The sequence below is a fragment of the Artemia franciscana genome, chromosome 1 (assembly GCF_032884065.1).
Source record: "Artemia franciscana chromosome 1, ASM3288406v1, whole genome shotgun sequence".
Classification (NCBI taxonomy): domain Eukaryota; kingdom Metazoa; phylum Arthropoda; class Branchiopoda; order Anostraca; family Artemiidae; genus Artemia; species Artemia franciscana.
The window spans coordinates 23,263,815-23,290,914 of record NC_088863.1 but is presented as its reverse complement, the minus strand read 5'-3'; the positions used below and the strand labels follow the sequence as shown (position 1 = coordinate 23,290,914).

At 34.5% G+C, this 27,100-nt stretch overlaps 1 protein-coding gene across 1 annotated transcript in view; it reads right to left on the bottom strand.

Annotated features, from left to right (window-relative positions):
• Window positions 1–26,784, bottom strand: part of LOC136027108 (ribosomal oxygenase 2-like) — a 73,501-nt gene extending 46,717 nt beyond the window's left edge. Inside the window, exons 1-3 of the mRNA XM_065704056.1 lie at window positions 26,748–26,784; window positions 22,716–23,164; window positions 16,120–16,307 (exon numbers count right to left, since the gene is read on the bottom strand). Of these exons, the coding sequence (XP_065560128.1) occupies window positions 16,120–16,307; window positions 22,716–23,164; window positions 26,748–26,769 (659 nt within the window). The 5' untranslated portion in view covers window positions 26,770–26,784. The remainder of the gene's footprint in view (window positions 1–16,119; window positions 16,308–22,715; window positions 23,165–26,747) is intronic.
• Between the last annotated feature and the right edge of the window lie 316 nt (window positions 26,785–27,100).

The window sequence follows — 27,100 nt, the reverse complement described above, 5'->3', positions numbered from 1 at the left end:
TAAAAAAAAACAAAAACAAATAAGGCGCTGAAAATAAAGAACAGCATTGAAACATAACCAATTAAAAATTATATTTTAATATATTAATGTGCATATTAATATAAATATAAAATTAAAAACGCATCAAAAATGTGTTTATATTCATTTTTACAACTTGGACAAACATTTCAAGAGGGAGAGGGATTCAAGCTCCATAGCCACCCTTAACCTGGATACAGCCTTTTATTATATAATTTCGGCTGCTTTTTTTTTGTTTATTTGAAAAGAAAATTCAAATACATGTATTTAAATACATTAAATTTATCAATTTATCAATATACTATTTTTGAGGAGGGCTACCACTCGCCCATCTTTAAACATTTCAACATATTTCTTTTATGAATCATAGATAACTTCGAAGACCACTGCCTTTCCTTGACGAAAGTAAAACAGTTGAAAATAGGGATGATACCTTTTTATAAAATAGGCAGTAAAATTATGTTTTACTGCTGATGATGAACACTGTATATGTGTTCGAAATATCCAGTTAAATAATTTTATATCTATTCACTGTCAATAAAAAGGTATCATCCCTATTTTGAACTGTTTTACTTTCGTTATGAATCATAATCTTAATCTATATATATAAAAATAAGTTGTCTGTCTGTGTGTCTGTCTGTCAGGTGACGTCATGTTTCTGTGTCGACTGACGTCATGAAGTTAGTTGTCGTCATTTTTGCTATGACGGTGACGTCATTAAAGATATTTAAGACATATATGTTCACGTAGAAATCTATTAATGTTTAAGTTTAAAATGACTGATGAACTTACAATGGCAAAAGCCGATGAAGATGCTCAAAGAGTCTATGCCAAAAAACTTGCTGCTGATAGAGAAAGTCAGAAAAGAAAGCGTGCCGAGGAATCAAAAGAACAGCAAGGAAACAGGCTTGAGGCTGATAGAGAAAGAAAGAACAGAAAGCGTGCCGAGGAATCAAAAGAACAGCAAGGAAACAGGCTTGAGGCTGATAGAGAAAGAAAGAACAGAAAGCGTGCCGAGGAACTACCAGAGCAACGCGAAAGCAGACTTGCTGCTAAAAGAGAAAGTGAAAAAAGAAGGCGTGCCGAGGAATCACAAGAACAGCAAGAAATCAGGCTTGCTGCTGATAGAGAAAGTAACCATTAACAAATCACCATTAACAAAGCTCAAGGTCAATCATTAGAAAATGTGGTATAGATCTTAATACTGATTGTTTTTCCCATGGACAATTGTACGTTGCATGTTCGAGGGTCGGTAAACCTGACAATCTATTTATATGCAGCGACAATTGGACAGCGAAGAATGTTGTATATTCAAAAGTTTTACGCAGTTAATTTGCATTGTATCTATCTATCTATCTATCTATATAAAAACGAGTTGTGTGTATGCACGTTTGTTTGTTTGTAAAAAGAGCGTTTGCATATGACGTCATTATTAGTACATACGGCTTTGTATATGCACAGACAATGGGAAAGCCAAGAATGTTGTATATTCGCAATTTTTACGTAGTTTAACTCCTGCAGACGAAATGAATGCTTGCCTGAAAAATTCTAATTTATGGGCACACGTAATAATATTAAAATTAACTACAAATATGCGTGTCCGATTGCAAAACGATGACTCTGGTCAAACATTTTCAGATCAATTGCTGGCAATTGGAAACGGAAAGCTCCCAGTAGACTCAATTTCAGGACGTATACAACTACCTGCTGATTTCTGTAATTTAGTGACGTCCAAAAATGAATTGATTGAAAAGTATTTCCGAATATTCTAAAAAATTATAAAAATAATAAATGGCTAAGTGAAAGAGCGATTCTCGCACCCAAAAATATAGACGTCCACGAAATCAACAATATTGTTTTGACCAAGATTCGAGACCAGGCAGTCCTTTACAAGTCAGTCGACACAGTTTTGGAACCAAATGAAGCGGTTAATTATCCATCTGAATTTTTAAATTCCATAGATCCTTCAGGGTTTCCACCACACGTGCTACAACTAAAAATAGGCGTAGCAATAATACTTTTAAGAAATATCAACCCACCAAAACTTTGCAATGGCACGCGACTTGCCGTAAAAAAAAACAATGGAAAACCTAATAGAGGCCACAATCTTGACAGGGCCTTTTGAGGGTGAGGCTGTTCTTATTCCTCGCATTCCCATGATTCCAACGGATCTGCCTTTTCAATTTAAAAGATTGCAATTCCCAATTCGATTAGCATTTGCAATCACCATTAACAAAGCTCAAGGTCAATCATTAGAAAAGTGTGGTATAGATCTTAATACTGATTGTTTTTCCCATGGACAATTGTACGTTGCATGTTCGAGGGTCGGTAAACCTGACAATCTATTTATATGCAGCGACAATTGGACAGCGAAGAATGTTGTATATTCGCAAGTTTTACGCAGTTAATTTGTATTGTATCTATCTATCTATCTATCTATATAAAAACGAGTTGTATGTATGCATGTTTGTTTGTTTGTAAAAAGAGCGTTTGCATATGACGTCATTATTAGTACATACGGCTTTGTATATGCACAGACAATGGGAAAGCCAAGAATGTTGTATATTCGCAATTTTTACGTAGTTTGAAACACATATATAAATCTATCTATATTCACAGGTGGGACACAGGGACACAACTACAATGTCGCGTAACTAATATGGCGCGTAACGACTTACGCGCGCGGGGGGGCTTGGGGGGGCGCGAAGCGCCCCACCAACTAGGTGTTGGGATGGCGCGAAGCGCCACCCCAACAGCTAGTAAAGAATAAATTTAAAGTTTAGCATAAAGACCTTTAGTTTAAAGGGAGTTAGGCATCGTCCTTTGTATATAGGACAAATTCTATTCATTCCAAGTAATCAAGTGATTCTATACATCTATTATGGGAAAGTCTTTTTTTCGTTTTGATTCTATTCTATAATGTGTCAATATGGGCAGAAACAAAATTCAGCCAAATGAAAGGGACTTCACAAAAAAGAAAGAAAATAAGTTTGATTCTCAAAAATACAGACGCTATTTAGTTTCTTTTGTGGGTTTCCTAAGAATAAAATTAAAGAACATTATCTTTTTCCTAATAATAAATAGTGTTCCTAGGGTCAAATTAGAAATGGAGATAAATTAAAAAAGCAATCTCGATTTTGGTACCCAAAACATTTGCGTTGCATTTCTTTCTGGAAAAGTTTATCAATTTTGTAAGTGATAGTTTTAACTTATTTTGTTTACATGGGGAGGGGCAAATACAGGCATGTGAAATCGACTGGAAGTTAACCTGGAGAAAATTACCCACATTAACTCTAATATAAAGACATCTAACCCTTCTTAAAATGGATAATATTGATACTAAAGGTGCACAGTGATATTCAAGTATTTAAATACATGTCTTCGAAATACGTATTTAACTACCTTTTTTTTCGAAATACGTATTTCACTACAAACTTTTTTATATCTGAAATATGTAATACTTTCAAAATAAATATATTTTTACTAAATACATTGTTCGAGGTTCTTTGTTTTGTCTAGTAGAAGTCAGTAATTGAGAAGGGTTTGATCCAAGTAATAGCGAAATTCTACAAATTTCAAAACAACCAAATTCAAAGAAAATAGAAAGTGTGGTTTTGGCAACGTTTCTTGATGGGAAGTTTTTTTTTTAAGTAAAAATTTTACGAAGGACATGTTGCAGCCTATTGTCACAGCTGTTCAATCTGTCGTCAATTTTGAGGGTAGATTAAATAAAAAAAACTAATTTTTTTAGCTGAAAGCAAGTAGCGACATTAAAACTTAAAACGAACAGAAATTACTCCGTATATGAAATGAGTTGTCCCCTCCGCAATCCCTGGCTCTTTACGCTAAAGCTTTTAATTGTTTTAAAAAGTAGACTTGTGGCAAAGAGTCAAACTTTAGCGTAAAGAGCGAGGGATTGCGGAGGGGACAACTCATTTCATATACGGAGTAATTTCTGTTCGTTTTAAGTTTTAATGTCACTCCTTACTTTCAGCTAAAAAAATTAGTTTTTCTATATTTAATTTCTGAACGTTTTTGAATTAATGCATGTTTGGTTTTGGCTCTCCGCACATAAATTATTAAAATGAAATTTGTATATTAATTCTTTTTTTGGCTAAATGGCTTTCTCTTAGTTTTGATCAGACGATTTTGAGAAATAAGGGGTGGAGAAGGAGGCCTAGTTGCCCTCCAATTTTTCGGTTACTTAAAAAGGCAACTAGAACTTTTAATTTTTAACGAACGTTTTTATTAGTAAAAAATATACGTAACTTAAGAATTAACTACGTAACAAACTTTCATAACCTTATATTTTTATTATGTATACGAGGGGGTTTGTACCCTCGTTAATACCTCGCTCTTTACACTAAATCGTAAGTTTTGTCCCAATTCTTTAAGAATGACCCCTGAATCAGAAAGGCCGTAGAATAAATAGTTGAAATTACTAAAAATACTTTAGCATAAATAGCAAGGTATTTATCTCCTCCTAAATACCTCGCTCTTTATGCTAAAGTATTTTTAGAACCCCTCATATGCGTAATAATCTCTGTTCGTTTTAAGTTTCAATGCTACTTCTTCCTTTCATTTGAAAAAACGTTTTCATGTTTATTTTTCATTGTTTTCTTATAGTAATGCTAGAGAATCCTGCGCCCTTGTCATTGAATTTTTCTTCCCCCATGACAGATTCCTCCAAGGAAAGATCCTCCAACATAGCCCCCTCTCCTCAGCCCCACCCCCAAACAAAATAAAATCCCCCTGAAAACGTCTGTACACTTCCCAATAACCATTACTATATGTAAACACTGGTCAAAGTTTGTAACTTGCAGCCCCTCCCCCAGGGATTTTGGGGAGTAAGTCATTCCCAAAGACATAGTTATTATGGTTTTCGACTATGCTGAACAAAATGGCTATCTCAAAATTTTGATCCGTTGACTTTGGGAAAAAAATGAGCGTGGGAGGGGGCCTAGATGCCCTCCAATTTTTTTGGTCACTTAAAAAGGGCACTAGAACTTTTCATTTCCGTTAGAATGAGCCCTCTTGAGGCATTCTAGGAACACTTGGTCGATACGATGAACTCTGGAAAAAAAAAAAACAAAAAAAAAAAAACACGCACCCGTGATTTGTCTTCTGGCAAAAAATACAAAATTCCACATTTTTGTAGATAGGAGCTTGAAACTTCTACAGTAGGGTTCTCTGATACGCTGAATCTGATGGTGTCATTTTCGTTAAGATCCTACGACTTTTAAGGGGTGTTACCCTATTTTCCTAAATAAGGCAAATTTTCTCAGGCTTGTAACTTTTGATGGGTAAGACTAAACTTGATGAAACTTATATATTTAAAATCAGCATTAAAATGCAATTCTTTTGATGTAGCTATTGATATCAAAATTCAATTTTTTAGAGTTTTGGTTACTATTGAGCCGGGTCGCTCCTTACTACAGTTCGTTACCACGAACTGTTTGATTCGTACTTCTATCTTGATCTTCCGTTTTCGGATTATCAACAGATAAATGGGATGGAAAACTGTAGCGGGGATTTTTCTGGAAACAAAAATTCTAGAAAAGGAGACTATAATTGACAAACAAAGATGTTTTTTTTTGTATTGTGGTTCAGAACAGAAAAAGGCAAATTGTCTAGGTAAGGCTCTAAAATTGCTTTCTACAGGTTTTAGTTCAGGAAACATATATTTAATAAAAGTGACAGACGAATTCGTTGAAGTATTAATATTAAATGGCACACCTAGACTTTTTTCCTGTTTTAGTTTCCCGTCTCATTCTTCTAATAAACACATAGTCTGGAAGCACTGTAACCCTGTATTTGTTGGTGTTAGGTACGGTAGCTTAAGCACGCTTGTAGGTAGGGTAGGTGAACTGGGGTTCGAAAACACGACAGTTTCAAATTTTCCGTTGAGTTGATTGGGACTGGTTGGAATTCGCGAGGTCTACATCCTTATTGATTGTGAGTGTATTAACCCTATTCAAAAAGTTTTAAATTTCCACCAGTTTTAAATTACATGTGGTGAAGTCTTGGTTTTCTTAGCGTACAGGAGGTAATGCTCCTTCTTTATACCATCCAGCTGAAAAGCAAATGCAGTGTAATCATGATCCCCAACAAATCTGAGGCAGGCTATGGCTTCTCTACCTCTTGAAAGATCTGACTCGAACCAGTGAGCCGTGAAACTATGACAGCTCTTGTCTGCATTCCAAGTATCAGTTCTTACTACCAAGCTAACCAGTGTAAAGTTTACTCCTGAGGGGCAAAATTCAACAATGTGCCGAAACAATGCGTTACAACAGCGCACCCACCTTTTCCATTCAGTACCCATCTGAATGTATGAATGCCCGACCAAAAAATCTGATAATCAATTACATGGTTGAAAAAAAAAGGCCTCTGATTACCACTGAAAGAAAAACTTTAAGAGATCAAGCAGCGTGCCTTATACCATATGTAACAGTTACACCACAGTACATGTTCAGTTTCAGAATAGATTCCATGTTTGCAAATATGAAGTAAAGTCTACTAGACAAGTTCAAAAAGTTAGATTTCCTTCGCACAATAACTGATATTCGGAATGAAACCAACTACCTTGGTTTCACATCTAACTGGCTCAAGGTGGACCTTTAGTAGCGATGCCTCAATCTATTTAAAAGCCCCGATAGGGGGTATTTTACTGGAGTTACCAATCCCTCAAAACGTTATTAACCCTACCTGGGTCTTACGTAATACTGTAGTACACCTGTATGTAACGTAATATAATTGTTTGCTTACTTGTGCAAATATTTTCTTCAGGATATAGGCCTCTGTTACGTAATTATTTACTTATGAAAATATTTTACTCCAGATGAAGGTGTTTATTACGAATATCTTAAGTGCAGGGGCTGGCCAAGAGCAAAATCTTGGGGGGCCCAATGTGACAAGGGACACAATGAACAAAATCTTGGGGTGGGGAGCCCAATGTGACAAAGGTGCAAATAATTGACCAAATTGAGAAATTTATTCTTAAAAAAGAGTGAACAAAGAAAATAAAACATGGATTTGGGCGCCAGAAAAATCTGAGGGTGGCGGGGCCCAGCATCCTCCCTGGGCCCACCGGTGCTTGCTTTACTTGTTAGATCTCGGGGTCCACAGGGAAGCCCCGGTTGTAAAAAATGATCTTGTTCCAATGTTTATTTATGAAGATGACGTAATCATGCGTGACTTGTTTTGGCTCCGGGGGATCTTTATAATCAAACAAAACAGGGTTTGAAGGTCAACGACACTTGATTTGTTAGATCTTACGGTTCACTCACCTCAATATTGAAACAGATTTCAGTGTGTCAACATCAAGGATATTATTCTAGGCATATTATTTAGTAATGGATGATTTTACTCAATTGGATAGTGAAGGTCGTACCAATGGGGAAACGAAACCTGGAGTACCTAACGTAGCATTAAAAATTACAAGGGCTATTCAGCCAGCCCTAGTAATTTGAATTATAATGATAGTCCAGTTTTAACTTATAAATTTTCAAAAACTATTGGGCAAATGATTTTTAATTATAATTTAATACTTAAATGATTAGATAGTGATATAAGTTGGAAACCGGTTTGTAACTGAAAGCAACTTGGTCCATTTATAAATCCCACTTACAAACATGTTATAACAGGGGACTTGTCAATAATAAAACAAGATGATCTTCAAATTATAATGAATAAAGGGGTTAATTTCCGTCTTTCTCATCATCTGAAGCCATCGAGTGTTCTTGATGGCTTGGAAGATGATTTTGATTTATTTATTTATAAGTGGTGTAAGAAAGAGAATAAAAATAAAGAGAGTTTTCAAAGTTGGAAGAATTTAATTATTAGTAGAATACGAAATAAAATATATTCTAACTTAAAAAATAGTAACACTAAATCATTATTTTATAATGCTAAGATAAAACAAGCAATTGCTAATCTACAGAATGAATTTGTAATTGTGCCGGTGGATAAAGCTAATAACAATTTTGCCATAATTTGTCAGAAGCTGTATTGTGATATCTTAAAAAGGAAGTTATACACAACTAATGTTTACGAAAAGGTAAATTTAGAAGATGAGAATTTAATTGAAAAGACTGAAGAAATACCTTTTAAAAATTTTAATATTAAAATAAATGACAATGATAAAAAGTTCCCTTTCCTATATTGGACTGTAAAATTTCATAAGAATCCCCCAAACCACGGTTTATTGCTGGAGCAGCTAAATGTCCAACCCGCATTGCTGCTACTGACATCTCTTTACTTTTAAAGGAAATTATAAATAAACTTAAAACCTATTGTTCTGGTATTAAAAAATTTTCGAATTTTAATCCATATTGAAGTGTTAATAATTCACTGCAGGTGATAGATTCTTTAACAATGGTTTCAGCTAAAAGAATTGAGTCTTTCTACTAATTTATCCCTAAATGTAGTGTTAGATAATTTAAAAACGGTTATCAAGAAATCTTTCCTCTTATCTAGTAAGAGGTTCTTAAAAATAGACACTTATAATAAAAAAGCTATATGGACAAATTGCTTTAAGACTACAGTTAACTTGAGATGTTACAGCTTAGATATGATTTTTTATTTATTAGAATTTGTTTTATATTATACTTATATAAGATTTAATGGTAGTTTGTACAAGCAAATCGTAGGAATTCCCATGGGGGGGGGGGAATGCCAGCCCATTTATAGGTGACTTGTTTTTAAGTCAACTAGAATATAATTATATGATGGATATGAATAATCCAAATAATTTAAAACTTGTTTTGTCAAATAATAAAAGATATTTAGATGATATATTGGTCTTAAATTGTAAGGATTTCATTGATGTTTCTAAAAATATATATCCATCAGAGCTTACTCTTGAACCTAGTCATGGCGCTGGTCTTGAAGATCATTTCTTGGATTTAAATATTAATATTTCTGATAATAATAAATTAAGTTTTAAAATGTGTGATAAAACGGATGATTTCGATTCTTGAAGTGATTAATTTCCCATTCCCTGAAAGTAATATACACTCAAATATCACATATTCGGCGTTTTTCTCACAGTTACTTCGATATGCAAGGATTTGTAGTAATTATATTGATTTTAAAAATATATGTAAAATCTTAAGCCAAAAATTGGTATTAAGAGGTTTTTCTGCAAATAAATTAACTTGGCAATTTAAAAAATTTAGTTTTCATTATAACGAACTTTTAAATAAATACCGAAAGAATTATCTAGAAATACTTAGGGAAATTTTCGGTTAATTTCGTAGGTTCGCGAAAAGTTGATGCAGCGCCATCATTTTGTGAATTGTGTATGTAAAAGAGCGGATTTTTCAAAAATTGCCACATGGTACTGATGAAATCTGTAATTGTTTTAGTTCATTCAGGTTTTTTTGCAGAGTTATTATTTGGGATTTAGTAAAATTTATCACATTTAGTTTACCTATTGCTGCTATAAGAGGATTATATTAACAGGATAAGCTTGTTTTGGTGTTACTTGGTTGTTCTACATTTGCTTGTTTTTTTGTTTTTATTTTCATAGGCATATATTCTGGGGGTGATACCTGACACGGGGGTACCATAGGTATTCTGTGGTAGGCACAACACCTGACTGGGTAGAGAATTTAAAGTGCCGAAACCCTATAGGCAAGTGTATTCTCCTAATTTATCCCTAAATGTAGTGTTAGATAATTTAAAAACGGTTATCAAGAAATCTTTCCTCTTATCTAGTAAGAGGTTCTTAAAAATAGACACTTATGATAAAAAAGCTCTATGGACAAATTGCTTTAAGACTACAGTTAACTTGAGATGTTACAGCTTAGATATGATTTTTGAGTTATTAGAATTTGTTTTATATTATACTTATATAAGATTTAATGGTAATTTGTACAAGCAAATCGTAGGAATTCCCATGGGGGGGGGGGGAATGCCAGCCCATTTATAGGTGACTTGTTTTTAAGTCAACTAGAATATAATTATATGATGGATATGAATAATCCAAATAATTTAAAACTTGTTTTGTCAAATAATAAAAGATATTTAGATGATATATTGGTCTTAAATTGTAAGGATTTCATTGATGTTTCTAAAAATATATATCCATCAGAGCTTACTCTTGAACCTAGTCATGGCGCTGGTCTTGAAGATCATTTCTTGGATTTAAATATTAATATTTCTGATAATAATAAATCAAGTTTTAAAATGTGTGATAAAACGGATGATTTCAATCTTGAAGTGATTAATTTCCCATTCCCTGAAAGTAATATACACTCAAATATCACATATTCGGCGTTTTTCTCACAGTTACTTCGATATGCAAGGATTTGTAGTAATTATATTGACTTTAAAAATATATGTAAAATCTTAAGCCAAAAATTGTTATTAAGAGGTTTTTCTGCAAATAAATTAACTAGGCAATTTAAAAAATTTAGTTTTCATTATAACGAACTTTTAAATAAATACCGAAAGAATTATCTAGAAATACTTAGGGAAATTTTCGGTTAATTTCGTAGGTTCGCGAAAAGTTGATGCAGCGCCATCATTTTGTGAATTGTGTATGTAAAATAGCGGATTTTTCAAAAATTGCCACATGGTACTGATGAAATCTGTAATTGTTTTAGTTCATTCAGGTTTTTTTGCAGAGTTATTATTTGGGATTTAGTAAAATTTATCACATTTAGTTTACCTATTGCTGCTAAACAGAGGATTATATTAACAGGATAAGCTTGTTTTGGTGTTACTTGGTTGTTCTACATTTGCTTGTTTTTTTGTTTTTTTTTTTCATAGGCATATATTCTGGGGGTGATACCTGACACGGGGATACCATAGGTATTCTGTGGTAGGCACAACACCTGACTGGGTAGAGAATTTAAAGTGCCGAAACCATATAGGCAAGTGTATTCTCCTGATGAGCCCTTGTGTTGGGTTGTTGCCTCTGAATTATTTGTCTTTACTTTTTTTTGTTTGGTAAATGACGACTTATAGTTATTGACGGCATGACTGCCTGTCCATGGATTATTCTTTATGGTTGATTGTGTATGGCTATGCTGTTTGACCTATGTGATTGTATGGATGAGTAGGGTTAAGGCCTCATTCAAGTGCTGGTCTATATTATTCACTAATTTAGGAAAACAGTCTTTTCTCCTTCTGTCTCCCTTTTTTTTTCTTTTTTTAAATGTCTTTGTGCTGTTGTATTGGTGATTTCTCTTTCGTTATACAAGAGATGAAAGTCCATAGTTTTCAAATTTGTGTGGGGATTGTGTCCATGATCCAATTCCACTAGCACTTTTTACAAAAGCCAAAGCAAGTTTTGAAGGAATTTCACCACTGATAAATGACAAACCCGTGAAGGTACGTGAACTCGTAGCGATATGTCGCTGATTTATGATTGTATGCGGAACGGGATATTATTTCAGCTAGCTCTTAATTTTTCGATTGCCAAAGAAACAGATCTTATAACCATTTGTTTTCGTACATGAAGCATTGCCAAGGTGAGAGCGACTGTTACATCAGGCGTAAAGCAATGTACTGTTCGAAAAATAAAATTGGAAAAAATAAGTTTTAACTTTAAATCGAACTCGACATTGGGAGGCATCCATTGAGGTGCATTAAAATGTCAAGATTTATTCTCCCAGCAGAGTGTAAATCACTGATTGTATATTGGTAAAAGTATATTTGTAGTGTCAGTGTCCGTTTTATATGCATATGCAATGGCTAAGCCTCTCAATTTCTTATAGGACTTTGGAGTCATCAGCATGAATCACATGTAGCTTGCATAGTTTGATAGATTTCTGCTTGTGCTCACCAACGTCCTATTTATGTAGATACTTATTTGTCTAAACAAACTGTGTAGTACACAAACTTCATTGGATAACCCCTCGACAGCACTTGGTTTTTCGTTGTTAGATATTTTGACAATCCCGAGCAAATCTATAGGTGTGGAAGTCAAATATATGAAATAGTCCTCACTGGAAAAAATTTGAAAATGAACATTTTCAGAGAGCAGTTGTTGCAGATAAAATTGGTCACAGTAACCAAGTTTTACACTCAAATCAGCATTTTCTACACTGAAGAGATTTAAAAAATGAGGCGACTGAGGGATGAGAATCTTTGTGTGGTATATGTGCCATTTCTAGGAAAAGAAATTGTTTTTCGATCTAACAATTTTTACTCTTGGTTTCTTTTTTTTCTTTGTCAAGAGTGATGTTTTTCGCTTCTGACCTGAGTACATATTGATGAGTGATGAGGTTTTCTCACCCCTTCGAAAAATTTTCCGCTTTGTCGTGAATTCAATCGCTCACACAGGGATCGCTCACTAGACTAGATATTTTTCAAGTCACTTCTTCGGATTAACTGACAGACTTCCAAATACGAAGTATTTACTGGAAATTATTGACTGCTTTATATTGTGGTGGTGAGTGTGTTCGTGAGTGGTTTTCAGTTCAAGAAAACGAGAGGGACATTGGTATTACCGACTCTCGATGTCTCAACAAAGGACGCATAAAGAACTACAAAATTGTCCGATGAGAAGCCAGGTCGATAGTCTGTAAAAATAACATCCCGGTATTGGCCCCAGCACTTTCTCCCTCGATTAAATTACGTTTAAAGCCAAGATTATCTCTCAGACATTCTCAATGGGAGTGTTAATGTAAGCCCTACCAAGTTCCATCGAATAGTTATAGAAGAATGCATCATTCTTACGACCAAATATTTTTCTATTAATTGAACAGCACAAATTGGTCATACTATCGTATTCTTTGCTTTTTAGAGTGAGATGCAGGTATAAATGAGAGTTAATTAATTTTACCCGTTCCTTTTCCTCGCCATACACAGGCCAATCGTTAAGCCTAACTTTTATGTCATATGTACAATCCTTTCTCAGCATATCATACGTAATTTTAAGAATGAAATCAACAAGACTAACTTCATATTTCTTTTCGAATTTGAAGATGGGAGAGAGAGTTGTATCCTAGCCAACGAACCAGCAGATGTTTCTTAGCCTTGCGAGTTCAACTCTTTAATATCTTTTGAATTTGATATATTCCATTCTTTTTAACTTTTTGTAATTCATACACCATTCATCTTTTATATCAAGTAGAATATATATCACAGGTTTAGTGTCTAAGCCTTAAAACTTTAAAAAGTTCAGTGGACCACAAGTAATTCCCCTTTTTATAATATTACTTGTTCGATTGATTAGAACTGCATCACCAACGTTGAATGTATTCCTTTTGACTAGCCATTCATTGGAATATTGTTTCAGAAAAATGTCGAGTGTATTTTAACCATGATAAACTTCCAGATGACTATAATTCGAAGGGATCGACGAGGGCGTTGATTATAAATCAACATGATTTTATTTAAATCTAGGATAACAGCGGCAGTATTTTCCAATGTGCAATATCTTGAGATCAAAAGTCGAATTGTTCTTATCAAACGTTCAGCCAATGTCACCTTTATTGGACTATGACTATGATAGAGTATTGTATTGTATTTCGATAAGACATTTGTTACATGTGAATTAACGAGTTCAATTTTTCGATCTGGTCAAATTCTCCTACAAAAATCTTTCAAAGATAGATTCGAGGGCTCTATAAACTTCATCACCTCTCTTTGAACACAATGGAACCACATATGCATAGCGACTAAAAACAATTATTACGAATAAAATATACTTGTACGAGCTATTGCGACGACTTTGAATGTCCTCTAGAGTCAAATATATGCATTGGCTTTAGTTTTTCAATAAAGACTACCGCCAACTCTATAACTTCGATGAAGAGCGTAGATGAATTCACTCTGTAAATACTATGTAGCTAGCTTCTTTTCGAGTCCAGTAGTAGTAAAATAATTGCTGATTCCATCTCACCTATGACAATCTTTCAATTTAAATAATTGATATTAAACATTAAATATTAAACATTTTGAAAATTTTCCATCCCGACCTTCAACATGAAAACAAGTCCTTGGAAATCAAAAGTTGGTCTCATTTTTATACTTTTCCACAATATGAACACAGGTTCTCGGCCCCACCCAGATCATCCCATCAATTTACCCCATTTTCAATCGAATTCACACCATTTTAGATGAAAATTTTCAACATTTTTAAATTTCCTATGATGAGTTTGATGAGGTCTTGTGAAATAATAAATTGATGCATATTTTACTTATATTAAATATTTTATATAAGCTACAGATAAACTGTAATAATAGAATATGATTCAATATTTAACGAATAAATATCTAGATAATTATTATTATATTTTCCTTTTCTTCCAATAGCCCTTAAAATCATACCTCTATCTAATTTTTAAATTTCTTTTCAAAACCAGCTGCTGTAGATTCAAATCCTTTAGATGCAAAGATATCAGCCACTTCACCTTTAAAATTAATAGTAACAACGAGTTTATTTCCATATTTATTTGTAACACATTTCACTGTTTTAATTGTAGACTCCATTCCAATGTCTAACTCTTCGCTTAATGTCCTAATAGTTCGATGCCATCTATTTTTTATGTTCATTTCGCCTAAAAAGTTCTCCATTTATTAGATGATGATTTTATTTAAAAATTTGTGAATCCGATAAAATTTACAAAAAGAAATGATTCCCGTCTGCCGTTTAACAAGTCTCCGATAGGGCAAATGGTTAGAGCGCTTGATCAGGAAGAGAAAGGTCTAAGGCAAAATTTTGGGAGCCTGCAACATTTCTAGGGGTTCTATACATCAAATAACAAAAAAAGATTCTATAAAATCTCCTTACAGGCCAGCGTGACAGAGTTGGTATAGAGTTAGACTGATAATTGATTGCGATACAACAATTTGACTCTCATTGTTACCTCGTGTAGCAGTTGATGATGTCAATGGGATCTGTTCCCAGATAAAGAAGTAAGAAGCAGTCAGCATCTATCCAAACAAAAAACCTTGCAGGGTTCCCTTAGAACCCGGGCTGATGTGAGATCAACAATATATATATATATATATATATATATATATATATATATATATATATATATATATATATATATATATATATATATATATATATATATATATATATATATATATATATATCTCAGAAACGGCTCAATAATTTTTTTTCTGAAATGAGGCACCCTATCATTTTCTGGCCTAAAAAAAAAACACCTGGATCCTTTTTTTTTTTTACAGGAATAAAACCCATGGCATTTATTCTAAGCGGCACAGAGTTAGAATAAGATCTTCCCGCTATTATATATCCTAGGAAAGCCAACTGAAACGGGAGAGGTAACCTCTAGAATTCAAAAAATGGACACATGGACACAACATGGATATGTTTCTCCAATGATTTTTATTTTCACACACAAGACATCTGTTACACTCAAGATCTACAAAAGAAGCAAGAGAAGCAAAAATATAAAAGAAGCAAGAAAATATATAAAAGAAGCAAAAATATAAAAGAAGCTCATATAAAAGAAGCAAGACAAGAGAAAAGACAAACATTTTGAGTGCAAATGGAAAAAAATGAGGCAAAACCACAAATACCATCAAAAACAGTACTGGAATTCAAAGAACACAACAACTTTTTGAGTATTTCCTCTACGTCTGAACATTCATGAGTAAGGATGATTCACTCTTGGCTTTTATATTAGAAAAAATTTAAAGAAAAATGAGTGAGAAACAAACAAAAACGACAATCCTATCGATAAAAACTTTGACAGCCAAGAATATAGGATATCATGGGAACACATTCGGCTTAAGAGATGAGGCGGATTATATTTCTAGATGGATAATTAACAATATTGTGAATGTGAACCAAATTGTTTAACGGCTAACAGCATTCAATTTGGTTGCTGAACAATCAATTCTCTAGCTCCCTTCTTCATACAAAGTCAGTTGCTTTAGAAACATTTTTACAAGGAACAACCTTCATATTGAGAGATTTTTTCATATCTATGTTAAATCATTCAAATCACTATTTTTTGGTCATTTTTTTATTTTTTAAAAATCAACTTTAAAAATTAAAATCAGTTTAATGATGTTGATCATTTTTAACGATGTTTCATTTTAAGTGATTAAATTATCTGAGGCACAGCACGGCAGCATATATACAAAATGACGAAAATATAATCAACGAACCTCGCCAGCTCGACCTGGGGCTTATAAAGCTTCCAATGCTTTGAACCTTCTAGCTGAAGAATAAAAACCTCAACGTCATCATAGTGAGGAGCGAGCCCCTGGGTGCCAGGTGGCGTAATATAAACGTTTGATCCAACTAAACATCCAAAATAACTTTCAAGATGCTCTAACAGACGCCATAATAAGTCCTGAAAAAAAAAGGCTGTGTAAAGTCACAAAGATAGTGTTTTCTAATTTGAAAAAAGTTTAAACATGAGAGAGAATGTACACTTTTTTGAACATCTGTCATAACAGAATAGAGCTGAAAAAGTGAGGCAGTGAGTGAAGCATAAGTCAAGCACGATCAAGATATGTGTATGACAATCAACACATGTTAGTGACCCGGAGGGCAAGTGCAAGAGGTAAGAAAACACAAAAAAAAACGCTAAAATATTAAAACAAAACCAAATAGACATAAACTACAAAGGCTAGAACGACATTGACAGACTCAAGAATAAGAATCTAAAAATAGACAGTTTATAATTCAACGATGTAGAAGATTGATAGAATAATCCTAAGAGATTAGCGTTTTGAGTAAAAGAAAATGTATTAAGGGAGAACATTAGAAATACAGCTAGGAATACTATCAATTACGTCACTCTAATCTTGATAAAAGAGAGAGGGGGTTAGCAGAATGAGTTTCTGAGTAATAGATCATATGTTAGTGAGAGGAAAGTAAGAGAAGTAGAGGCGGCATTAAAGTATGAATTAAGAATATGTGATATGGAGACCAAGGATAAAACTGGCGAGGATCAGCAAGATGGCGAAGATGCAGTAAGACGGCAAAATAGTAAGATACTATATTGGTGAGTTAAGAAATTTTTAAGGAGGGAGTGGGAAATATATTTTTCAAAATCTAGGGCGGGGGACACATTTGCCAGTTTTGCAATTTTTTCCAAGACAATGCCTGAAAAGTTATTTTTCAACAAAAATATATCCTCACAAAAGTATTCCCCCCTCCCTAATTGACACTACTGGATTCTATAAATAAAGTTTAAAGTTAAGAATAACGTGGTCTCAGGAAGATGAGAGGATGCCTCGACCAAATTTTACTCGTAAAGATTAATAGCTGAGACGTGTCTGAATCATCAAACCCTTCAGTCTTCACTTTTAAGGATTATTAATTTAAAAAACTTTTTCTGCGATACAAGTTTTTCAAAGAAAAATAAAGAGATTCATTAAGCCAAGAATAACCAAAATAAAGTCAAATAATCTTCCAAGCGTAAAATTACCACAAATCACTATCAATAAATAAATGAAACTCAAAACGAACAGAAATTACAAAACGAACAGAAATTTTACTCGTAAAGATTAATAGCTGAGACGTGTCTGAATCATCAAACCCTTCAGTCTTCACTTTTAAGGATTATTAATTTAAAAAAAACTTTTTCTGCGATACAAGTTTTTCAAAGAAAAATAATAACCAAAAATAAAGTCAAATAATCTTCCAAGGGTGTATGAAATATGAAAGTAAGAAAGGTGAAAGAGGATATCCACCCTTCGATCACTCTCGATATTAAAAAGGACACTAGAACTTCTGATTATCAATAAGATAGTTCTGATAATAATTCTGATATCCAATAAGCCACCCTCCAAAGTTTATACGATAACCCTTTCTATATAAATATTATATGTCCCCGGGCCATAACTTACAGCCCTTGCTCTGAGGATAGTGAGAGGAGGGGGTGTCGTCCACAAAGACATAATTTATGGACCTTTCAATTGCGTTGAACAAAATAGCAATCTAAAAATTTTGATTGGATATGTTTGGGGGAATAGTGGGCGTGTAAGGGGGTTTAATTGTCCTCCAAGCACTTTCAACTATTGAAAAGGGCACTAGCCCTTTCAATTTCCTATCGAATGCACTATTTTCGAAGTTTTTATGACAACAAATGACCATCTCAGAATTTCTATCAGATGCATTTCAGGAAAGTATGAGGTGGGGGAGGGAGTATCCGCCCTCTGATCACTCTAGAGCTTAAGAGGGGAACTAGAACTTCTGATCACCAATCCATGAGTCCCCTCCAAATTTTACACGATCACCCAATCTATATATACCTTATATGCCCCCCGAACATAACTTACAACCCTTGCCCTGAAGGGTCTGGGAGGGGGTTATATCCGCAAAGACATAATTTAGAGTTTTCAATTGTGTTGCACAAAACAGTTATCTCAAAATTTTAATTGGAAGTGTATGGGGAAACGGTGGGCGTGGTAGGAGGTTAGTTCCATTTCAATCACTTTGGACTACTAAAAAGGGCACTAGCCCGGTCAATTTCCAATTGAATGAGCCTTTTTCAAAGTTCAAAGTTTCTACGATAACAAATAGCCATCTCAAACTTTCTATCAGGTGCATTTCGGAAACCCTTGCCCTTAGGGCTCTGGGGGGGGGGTCATCCTCAAAGACATAATTTTCGGACCTTTCATTTACATCGAACAAAATGGCTATCTCAAAATTCTGATTGCCATTTCAATTTTCAATCAAATGAGCCTTTTTCAAAGTTTCTACGACAACAAATGGCCATCTCAAAATTTATATTAGATGTATTTCAGGAAAATACGAATTGTTGGTGGAGAGGAGGTTATCTACCCTCTGATCACTCTGAATCTTAAAAAGGGAACTAGGACTTCCGATTACCAATCCAATGAGCCCCATTCGAAGTTTATACGATCACCCTTTCTGTATATATCTTATATGCCCCCAGGGCATAACTTACAACCCTTGCCTTAAGGGGAAAGTTCAAGAGAAGGGAAGAGGAGGATGCTTTGAATACTATCGGGTGGAGATGGAGCGTGTGCAGCAGTCTTGGCCTCAATCAAATAAGTGCTAAACTGAGTTTTCAGCAGTAGTAGCAGTGGTAGTGGTCCAAGGATGGGCATTTTCTCCTCTTTTAATCTGGGTTTACGATTTCTTATTTCTGCTTTTTAATCAATGTTGTGGAATTTATTCGATTATCTTGGACCTATAAGCGATATGCTCTCTATTGGGAGCATTTTCTATATGAAGCACTATACTTATATATTGGTAAATATTCATTCATTCTTTCACTGGTTGTCTAATTAGCTTTCATAGTATGGCAAAAGAGCAAAGGGGATTTGTATTTATTCATATTTTTTTGTATTTATAACAATGCAATCAATACCTATATATAAGCCTCAATGAGATCGCTGGGAACCTCTGTAGATGAAACATTTTAAGTTTTCTTACTGAAACTCTCCTATAACATAGGGTACAACTGAAAATTTCAATTTTTTTCTTTCATGCTTTAGGTTAGGTGCTCAATGAGATCGCTGGGAACCTCTGTAGATGAAACACTTTAAATTTTCTTACTGAAACTCTCGTATAACATAGGGTACAACTGAAAATTTCAAGTTTTTTCTTTTATGCTTTAGGTTAGGTGCTCAATGAGATCACTGGGAACCTCTGTAGATGAAACATTTTAATTTTCTTACTGAAATTCTCCTATAACATTGGGTACAACTGAAAATTTCAAGGTTTTTCTTTCATGCTTTAGGTTAGGTGCTCAATGAGATCGCTAGGAACCTCTGTAGATGAAACATTTTAAATTTTCTTACTGAAACTCTCCTATAACATAGGGTACAACTGAAAATTTCAAGTTTTTTCTTTCATGCTTTAGGTTAGGTGCTCAATGAGATCGCTGGGAACCTCTGTAGATGAGACATTTTAAATTTTCTTACTGAAACTCTCGTATAACATAGGGTACAACTGAAAATTTCAAGTTTTTTCTTTCATGCTTTAGGTTAGTTTAGGTGCAGGATTGTAATTTGTAATTTAGCTCGTTGACTTTAGGCAAAGAAAGAATTTAGTGTCTATTTAATGAAACAAATGCAATTATATTAAATAGCCTATATATCTAATTTAAGGCCAGACTCTTATCCTCATTTACATTGAACAAAGGCCTTAATAATTATAGATTTAAGTTGACAAGTCGGAGATGCCAATAGAAACTTAAAAGAATGTAAATATCTGGTCACTGTTCTGTCGAAGATAGCAGACATTAAACAAAGAGCGGCACTTATACACAACAAACTGTAGCCTAAACGCAGCTTTAAGTGTAGAGCGGCACTTATACACAACAAACAGTAGCCTAAACACAGCTTTAAGCGTAGAGCGGCCCTGGGTCATAGTAAACAGGAGCCTAAAACGAATTCTAAATGAAATTTAAGTGTATGATAAAAATTCCCAAGTTTATGCCAATTCCAAAATTGTATAGATTTTAAGTTTGATGGGAACCATTAACAGATAGAGGCACAGGAAAATTTGACTGATTTAAGGAAAAAATCATCACCAAAAAGGGATGCGACATTAATGGAATTAACACAGTCAAACTTAGCAGAACTTTGTGACAGAGATTTTGAGCAACATACATGAAAAACCAACATCTTCCTAGAGCAGAATGACCCCATAAATTGACTTTACTTTATTCCCCACATACCATTGCATTACAAATGCAAGTGTGTCATTTGAGTAGCGAGACTAGCCTTTAGATTGATGAGATTTCTTGAGATTTAGAGGAATTTTGAAAATCCAGTTGCCATAAACGCATTATGAGATTCCATTTGGAGACTCGAAAGCAAATTAAAAAGTTCAGTCTTGAGTTAAAAGGAGTCAACACTAGCCCTTTCAATTTAAAGTCGTATGAGCCTTTTTCGACGTTTCTACGACGACAAATAGCCATCTCAAAATTGCTATCAGATGTGTTGTACTCAATACACTCATCCAACACATCCCCAATAAAACTCAATCCATGCACAACTCAACCATCATAAAACCCACTCCTGTATAATTGAACTCAACTTCTGTTTTTCAGAATATTTAAATGTATTATATAATTGAAAAACTTTAGGCTATTAAAGATAATAATTACGTGTAAACTGATGAATTTCAGAAGCTAAAATCCGAGGTATGACAAATATGCTTACATGTGGGTGCCCATTATGGTGGCTATTGTGGTGATGTAAACTTTACAAAGCTTCAGTAGGGGGTCTCCTTCTTCTTCTTCTTGTTTGAACAAATACGAAGACACTTTAGCCTAGCCTCATCACCGGGATAAAATTCCGAGCCCTCAGTGTGCTGCTACAAGTGAGTTTGAACAGTAAGGTCTACTAACGTTATTTCTCATGGGTCTATTTGAGCTCAATTTCGGAGATGTTCCAACTCGGTGAGGAAAGTTGAACAGAAAATGATCAAATTAGTCATCTAAGACAGAGTAATTGCATACATATCGAAACTCTAAGGGTGGGGGGAGGAGGGCCAAAGAAAAATTCCCAGGATGGAGATTCGGAATATATTTAGGGGTAGACAGGGGGGAACAGACAAATCCCCAACTCCATATCAAGAGCATTACTATTTCTGCTGTGTCTCATAATATCCTCTTATCCATGACTGTGCTTATGCTTTGCTTAGACTGTTCTGGTGATTATTTTTGTTCTGATTGCTTCGGTTAGTATGTTAAACTCATTCTTAGACAGAAGCTCTACACTTTCGAAAGCTTTTTTAGTTTTATTGACTAAAGAGCAAGGGCATATCCAGGATTTTTGTTCGGAGAGAGGAGATAGTTTTTCCAAGGGGGGGGGGGTATTTTTTTGGGGGGGAGTTACAAAAAACTTAACAAAATACATAAAAACCTTGTTTAAATGCATTTTTGCTACTTTCTTACTAAATAGACAAAAATTTCGACACGGGGGGGGGGGTCGAACTCAGTAAAACCCACCCTGGTTATGACCTTACTGGAGGGCTTAGTACTAAAGTGCGCCAAGTCGAGAAGACTAAAATCCAAAATTAAGGGTATTTATAAATCATTTATATTATAGCATGTCAAACTTATGTAGCAATTGTTAGTGTATCCATTTAATCCACAAATGCAATTACAACTATTTGCTGTCAGCCATGACTGGACATTGGTGCTTTTCGACTAAAAATAAGGACAGAATTCACTTAAATACCGAGTCCCCCATATAAAAAACTTGGAATAGAGCTGGGTCACACAAATAGAAAACAGAAAAGGATTGGAAATTTAGTACTTTAACACAACTTACCACTTTCACATAATACAACTTTACAATCACATAACATATTTTAACATAATGTAACATAGCACTTACATTGGTATAGAATTACTACCATTAAGGGCAGTAAAAAGGTACTCAATTCAATTTAAAAAATCATCAAAATGCTTTTTTTTTACAACCCCAAGCAACAGGCACGTACATAGGGTTTTTTTTGGGAAGTAGGTGCCAACACTAAAATATTTAATTCTATTTGATAATTTGAATAATAAAACCCAAAAAATCAGGGAATTTTGAACTTTGGCAGATGGATCAAGTCTTGATCTCCCCCCTCCCCTAAGTATGTCCTTGACAAGCAATATAGCAGCAAGGAACAGATTAAAGTGACAACAACTTTAGGGTTTTACTAAGACACTAGATGGTATTAAATTTTTTTCTGGAATTTCAGGTATTATCAGTTTCGTGGTCTTTGGAGTTTAAAACGATTTTAGTAAGGCAACATTAACGTATTATAAACTACTACTTACCGAGTATCTTTGAGGTTGGTGGATCTGAAACGTACATTTTTGACCATGTAGAAGTTTCTTCAAACTAGCCGAAGTTAGAGTCCCCTTAGCATGAACAGCATCAACTGTCTTTTCTCCATCAAAACGGCATGCATGGAAATCTCTCCCAAATAAAAGCCTCTTTTCCTTAGCTGCTTCCTCTAGGACTTGAGTAGAGTATATACTAGACAAAACTTCATGCTGATGCTTTGTTAAAGCTCCATGTCTAAGATTTACCAAAGGCTTTTTCTCCCAGTAATCGTTGAGGAACGTTTTACTATTGAAAGGTTGGATGAGAGATTCAAGAGATGATGTAGGTGAAATAAAGTCAAATAGCGGATTCTTTGCTTCAATTAACGTCTTGAGGCGCTTGTTGGTGTTGCTACACATATCTGTCCCATTTTTTTTAGCTTGCCGTTTCATTTCTAAGCCTAGAACAAAACCATTATGTATTATTTAAAACTAGTTTTAATAAAAACAGACCAATGAATAGTTTTTATCTTCTTCTTTTTTTTGGCAGACCCTGCCTTTCTGTGACAATGGAGGAGGGCTGAGTGCAGCCAAGATTTAGTTCAGTTTTACAGCAAGTCAGGACTTACTTCATCATTTCACTGAATTGTAACTTAAGCCACCACCTCCAAACCCACTACTCTTTTCGAGGAATTTTAACTTGTCCTTTTGGAAACAGGGATGTAGTGTTGCATAAGTATAGAGCCATATGCTTTATATATGTATTTTTTTTTCTAATCACTAATACGGAAAGATGGTTGTAGAAACTTGGAAGGCAGCTCACTCCATTGTAAACTGAAAGGCTGGAGTACTTTTTAAAGTCATAAGTGAATGAAGAGCAACCAGCCTCCTTCCTGTCTCTGTTTTTGTTATCCAGCCCCCTCCAACCACCAAACACATCCAATCAAGATTTTGAGGTAGAAATATCGTTCACAATACTCTAAAGGGTCATCAAATTTGCCTTTGGGATGACTTGGCCCCAACAGCCCCTGAGACAAGGGCTTTAAATTGTACCAATTACAAATTCTTTACAGACAGGCTTTAATAGCTTGATAAATATGAACTCAAATATCCAGTGGATCAAATTTTCAGGAATTAATCTCTGGGTAAAAAAATATCACACATGTTGCTGTTAAATGGGGGAAGGAAGGTTATGTGGCCAGGAAATGACCCATCCTGATAATTTTTAACTTACAGCTGTGGGTCCTTTGGCTACAAAGAACTTGGTGTACCAAAAAACAAAATCAACCAGTTAGCTCTTTCCTTCCTCCAAAAAAATGCAAAAGTAATTTACTTAATCAGATCAAAGCATATATCGTTAAATTCTTCAGCTGAGAGGATTCCAATGGAGAAGAAAATAAAGAAAAATATAATATATTGGTTCCCTCCTAACCAAGGGCAAGAAAAGCACCAGTAATAGTTGTACCTGGTCACTTTTTGCAGAAAGGGTGGTTGTAAAAACTTGAGAGATAGCTCATTTGATTGAAAACCAAAAGTTGTGGTGTCTTTTTAAATAGCTCAAAAGTGACCATAGGGCAGCTAGCCTCTATCTCTCATGCCCTTCTCTACTATACCTCCTTCCATAACCCCATGACATCAGATCAAGATTATAAAATAACTATTTTGCTCATAAAGCAACCAAGTAATTTTGCTTCAGGGGTCAACAACATCTCCATAGCCCCAAGGAAAAATGCCTCAGAGTATGTAAATTAGCCATTGCACACACTATCCAATTATACACACTAGATACTACACATATTGAGTATATCAAAAGACATTATGGGCACTTGAGTTTTCAAATTGTCTGCAGTATTTTGGGAAAGGCTATGAGGATCAAGTTTAAGCTTTCAGGGAGTTTTGCAGATGGAAGGGGGAGTAATTTAAACTTGGGGAAGGGTGACAAGAATATAGAAACACGCTATGTGTATCCAGGTCATTGAAACAGCATTTCCACAGTATCCTGGAATGGTTTTGGGGATAGAGCTTAAACTTTCAGGCAGAGAAAAGAATTGGATGGATAAAGTGGCTTCTAAATTTGTCTTGGGGACAGTTAAAATTCTCATATCTTCATTCCACCAAACATTTTTTAACTACAAGTCTATTGGGTATTATAACATATTCATGTCTAACTAGTAAGATAATTCAACAGACACATATGGTAACATGCGTGGCTAAAAATGTTTTTTTCTCTCACCTGCCAAAACAAATTTCACTATTAGCACAATAGCACAAATAATCTATTCATGACCAAGAAATGTGGTAAAGAAACTATCTGTTATGAGGTGGTCAAAACAACATATCTCTAATGTCATCAAAATCACGTTGGGGATAAGGTTGACCCTTTCAGTGACCATGAAGGAGAGGGGACAACTGAGCAGCTAGAACCTTAAATCTCAATTTGGGGTAGGGGCAAGTGGAAGGATCTAAAGACTTGGTCTCTAATCTGTTCAAAATTTTGGACACAAAAAGCCCTTGCTGGGCTTAATTTATTCACAGTCAAGTAGCAATGTAAGCCAAAAGGAACCACATGGAAGCCTACCAAGATTATCAGAATGACATATCTGGATTATTTCAGAAATATTCATCCATCCGTTGTTCCCACCATTAGAAACTTGATTATGCATGATGGAGTATTGTCAATTAGGGATTTGGATTGTACTATTCTTTTGTAAATTATGGTTGTTGGTAAGCTAAATTGTGGATAACTCTTAATAAATACATGTGACAGATCAAGTAATTAAAAACAATGGAGAAATGTATTAGTTGGGGTTATATCTGGGACCATTGGAGGCAGCATAGAATGTTTTATTAAGGGTGGGGAAATAGTGTCAATTGGGGATTTAGATGGCATTGCTCTTTTTCTTATAATAGCATTTCCTTCAAAAGTGACTCTTTCCTCTACTGTTACTAAAAGAGCACAGGCACTTTCACTTTGCCATCAAATGAGTCCCCACCAAATTTTCTATGAGCAGCTCTTCCATACAAAGTGGCCCTTTGTGAAGAACATAATAGTAATTAAAATACTATGCATTAAAGACTTGAAGAACATTAATTGAGGCAATGTTACAGTCTTAGCCTCTGATTACAAGCCAACTATTGAAGAAAAACAAGCCCAGAAAATATAGGCAAACTGATACTAGGTGGATGGGACGAGGATGCAATTATGACAGCAGTAGATATTTTATTGGGAAGAACACTGAATGGGAAATTTAAAGTATGTTTCTTTTATTTCCATTTGATTGTTGTCCTAGACTAAACTAGAGCAATGCCCAGGTGCTTGGACACTACCTAATCTTTAACACATTTTGATTAAAATCCATCTTTCATAAAATAGACAGTACGTTCCTAATCTAAGTCCAGAATTGACAAGGAATAGAATCAAAAGTCATGGAAGTATGAGTGGGACTGTCCATCCCATTAAATTACCCACTGATGCCAACCTCATCATACAAGTGTCTTGTTGAAAGGCTGATTCTGCTTATAATACTTGACTATCTCACATACTCTATCTGAAGTTGCTATTTGCAGTGGCGTCAGCTTTGAACCACTAGTGAATGGTCATCGCAGACCATACATACCTTGTAGTCATTGTTACAAAGTGGGCTTATATTTCACCTCTCTAGTACAACTCTCTTGCAGCATATCACTCAGCCCAAATTTAGGGATGAAAATTCATCATCTTTAATACAAAGCACAACAGATCCAGCATAGACCTTAATTTAACCTTGAAGTGCAAATCAAGATAATTAATCAAGTATTGTCTTTAATTTTTCCTCACCTCATTTACAAAGTGTCATAAAGTTTTCATTCTTTATCTGTAACTTCATCACAATTTACCACATTTTCAAAATATTCTGCCTATCTTTCTTTAACTTGTTGTTTATTCCATATCTTTAACTAGGACAAATCCAGACTGATTGTTCTCTCTTAATTTCTTAACATGGTAATATAACACTTTACTATTATATTGTCTGGCTGCATCATCTAGATCTTCAACAATAATACCTATGGTCTCTACTTCAAACATCCTTAATTCAGATTTAAATACTTTGCCCACTTTCTTTGCATTTCTCTTACTTCAACATGATCTATCACTCAAATATTTCTTGTAAAAGTCTCTATTTATCCCTACCATTTTTACTAAAATTCTTGGCACCTTCAAAAAATTTTCTCCCTAAGGAATTATCTCCAACTTCACAAACTATTTTCCTAAAATTGTTCTATCTACTATCTACATTTTCAAATTTCAGGCTCTCCAGTTTAATATTTTACTGTGCCAAGAAAATTCTCTTGGTATAAGTTTAGCTACTTTTTTCTATTTTGGAAAGGGGTTAGGTTAGGAAAATGAAACTTTCAGT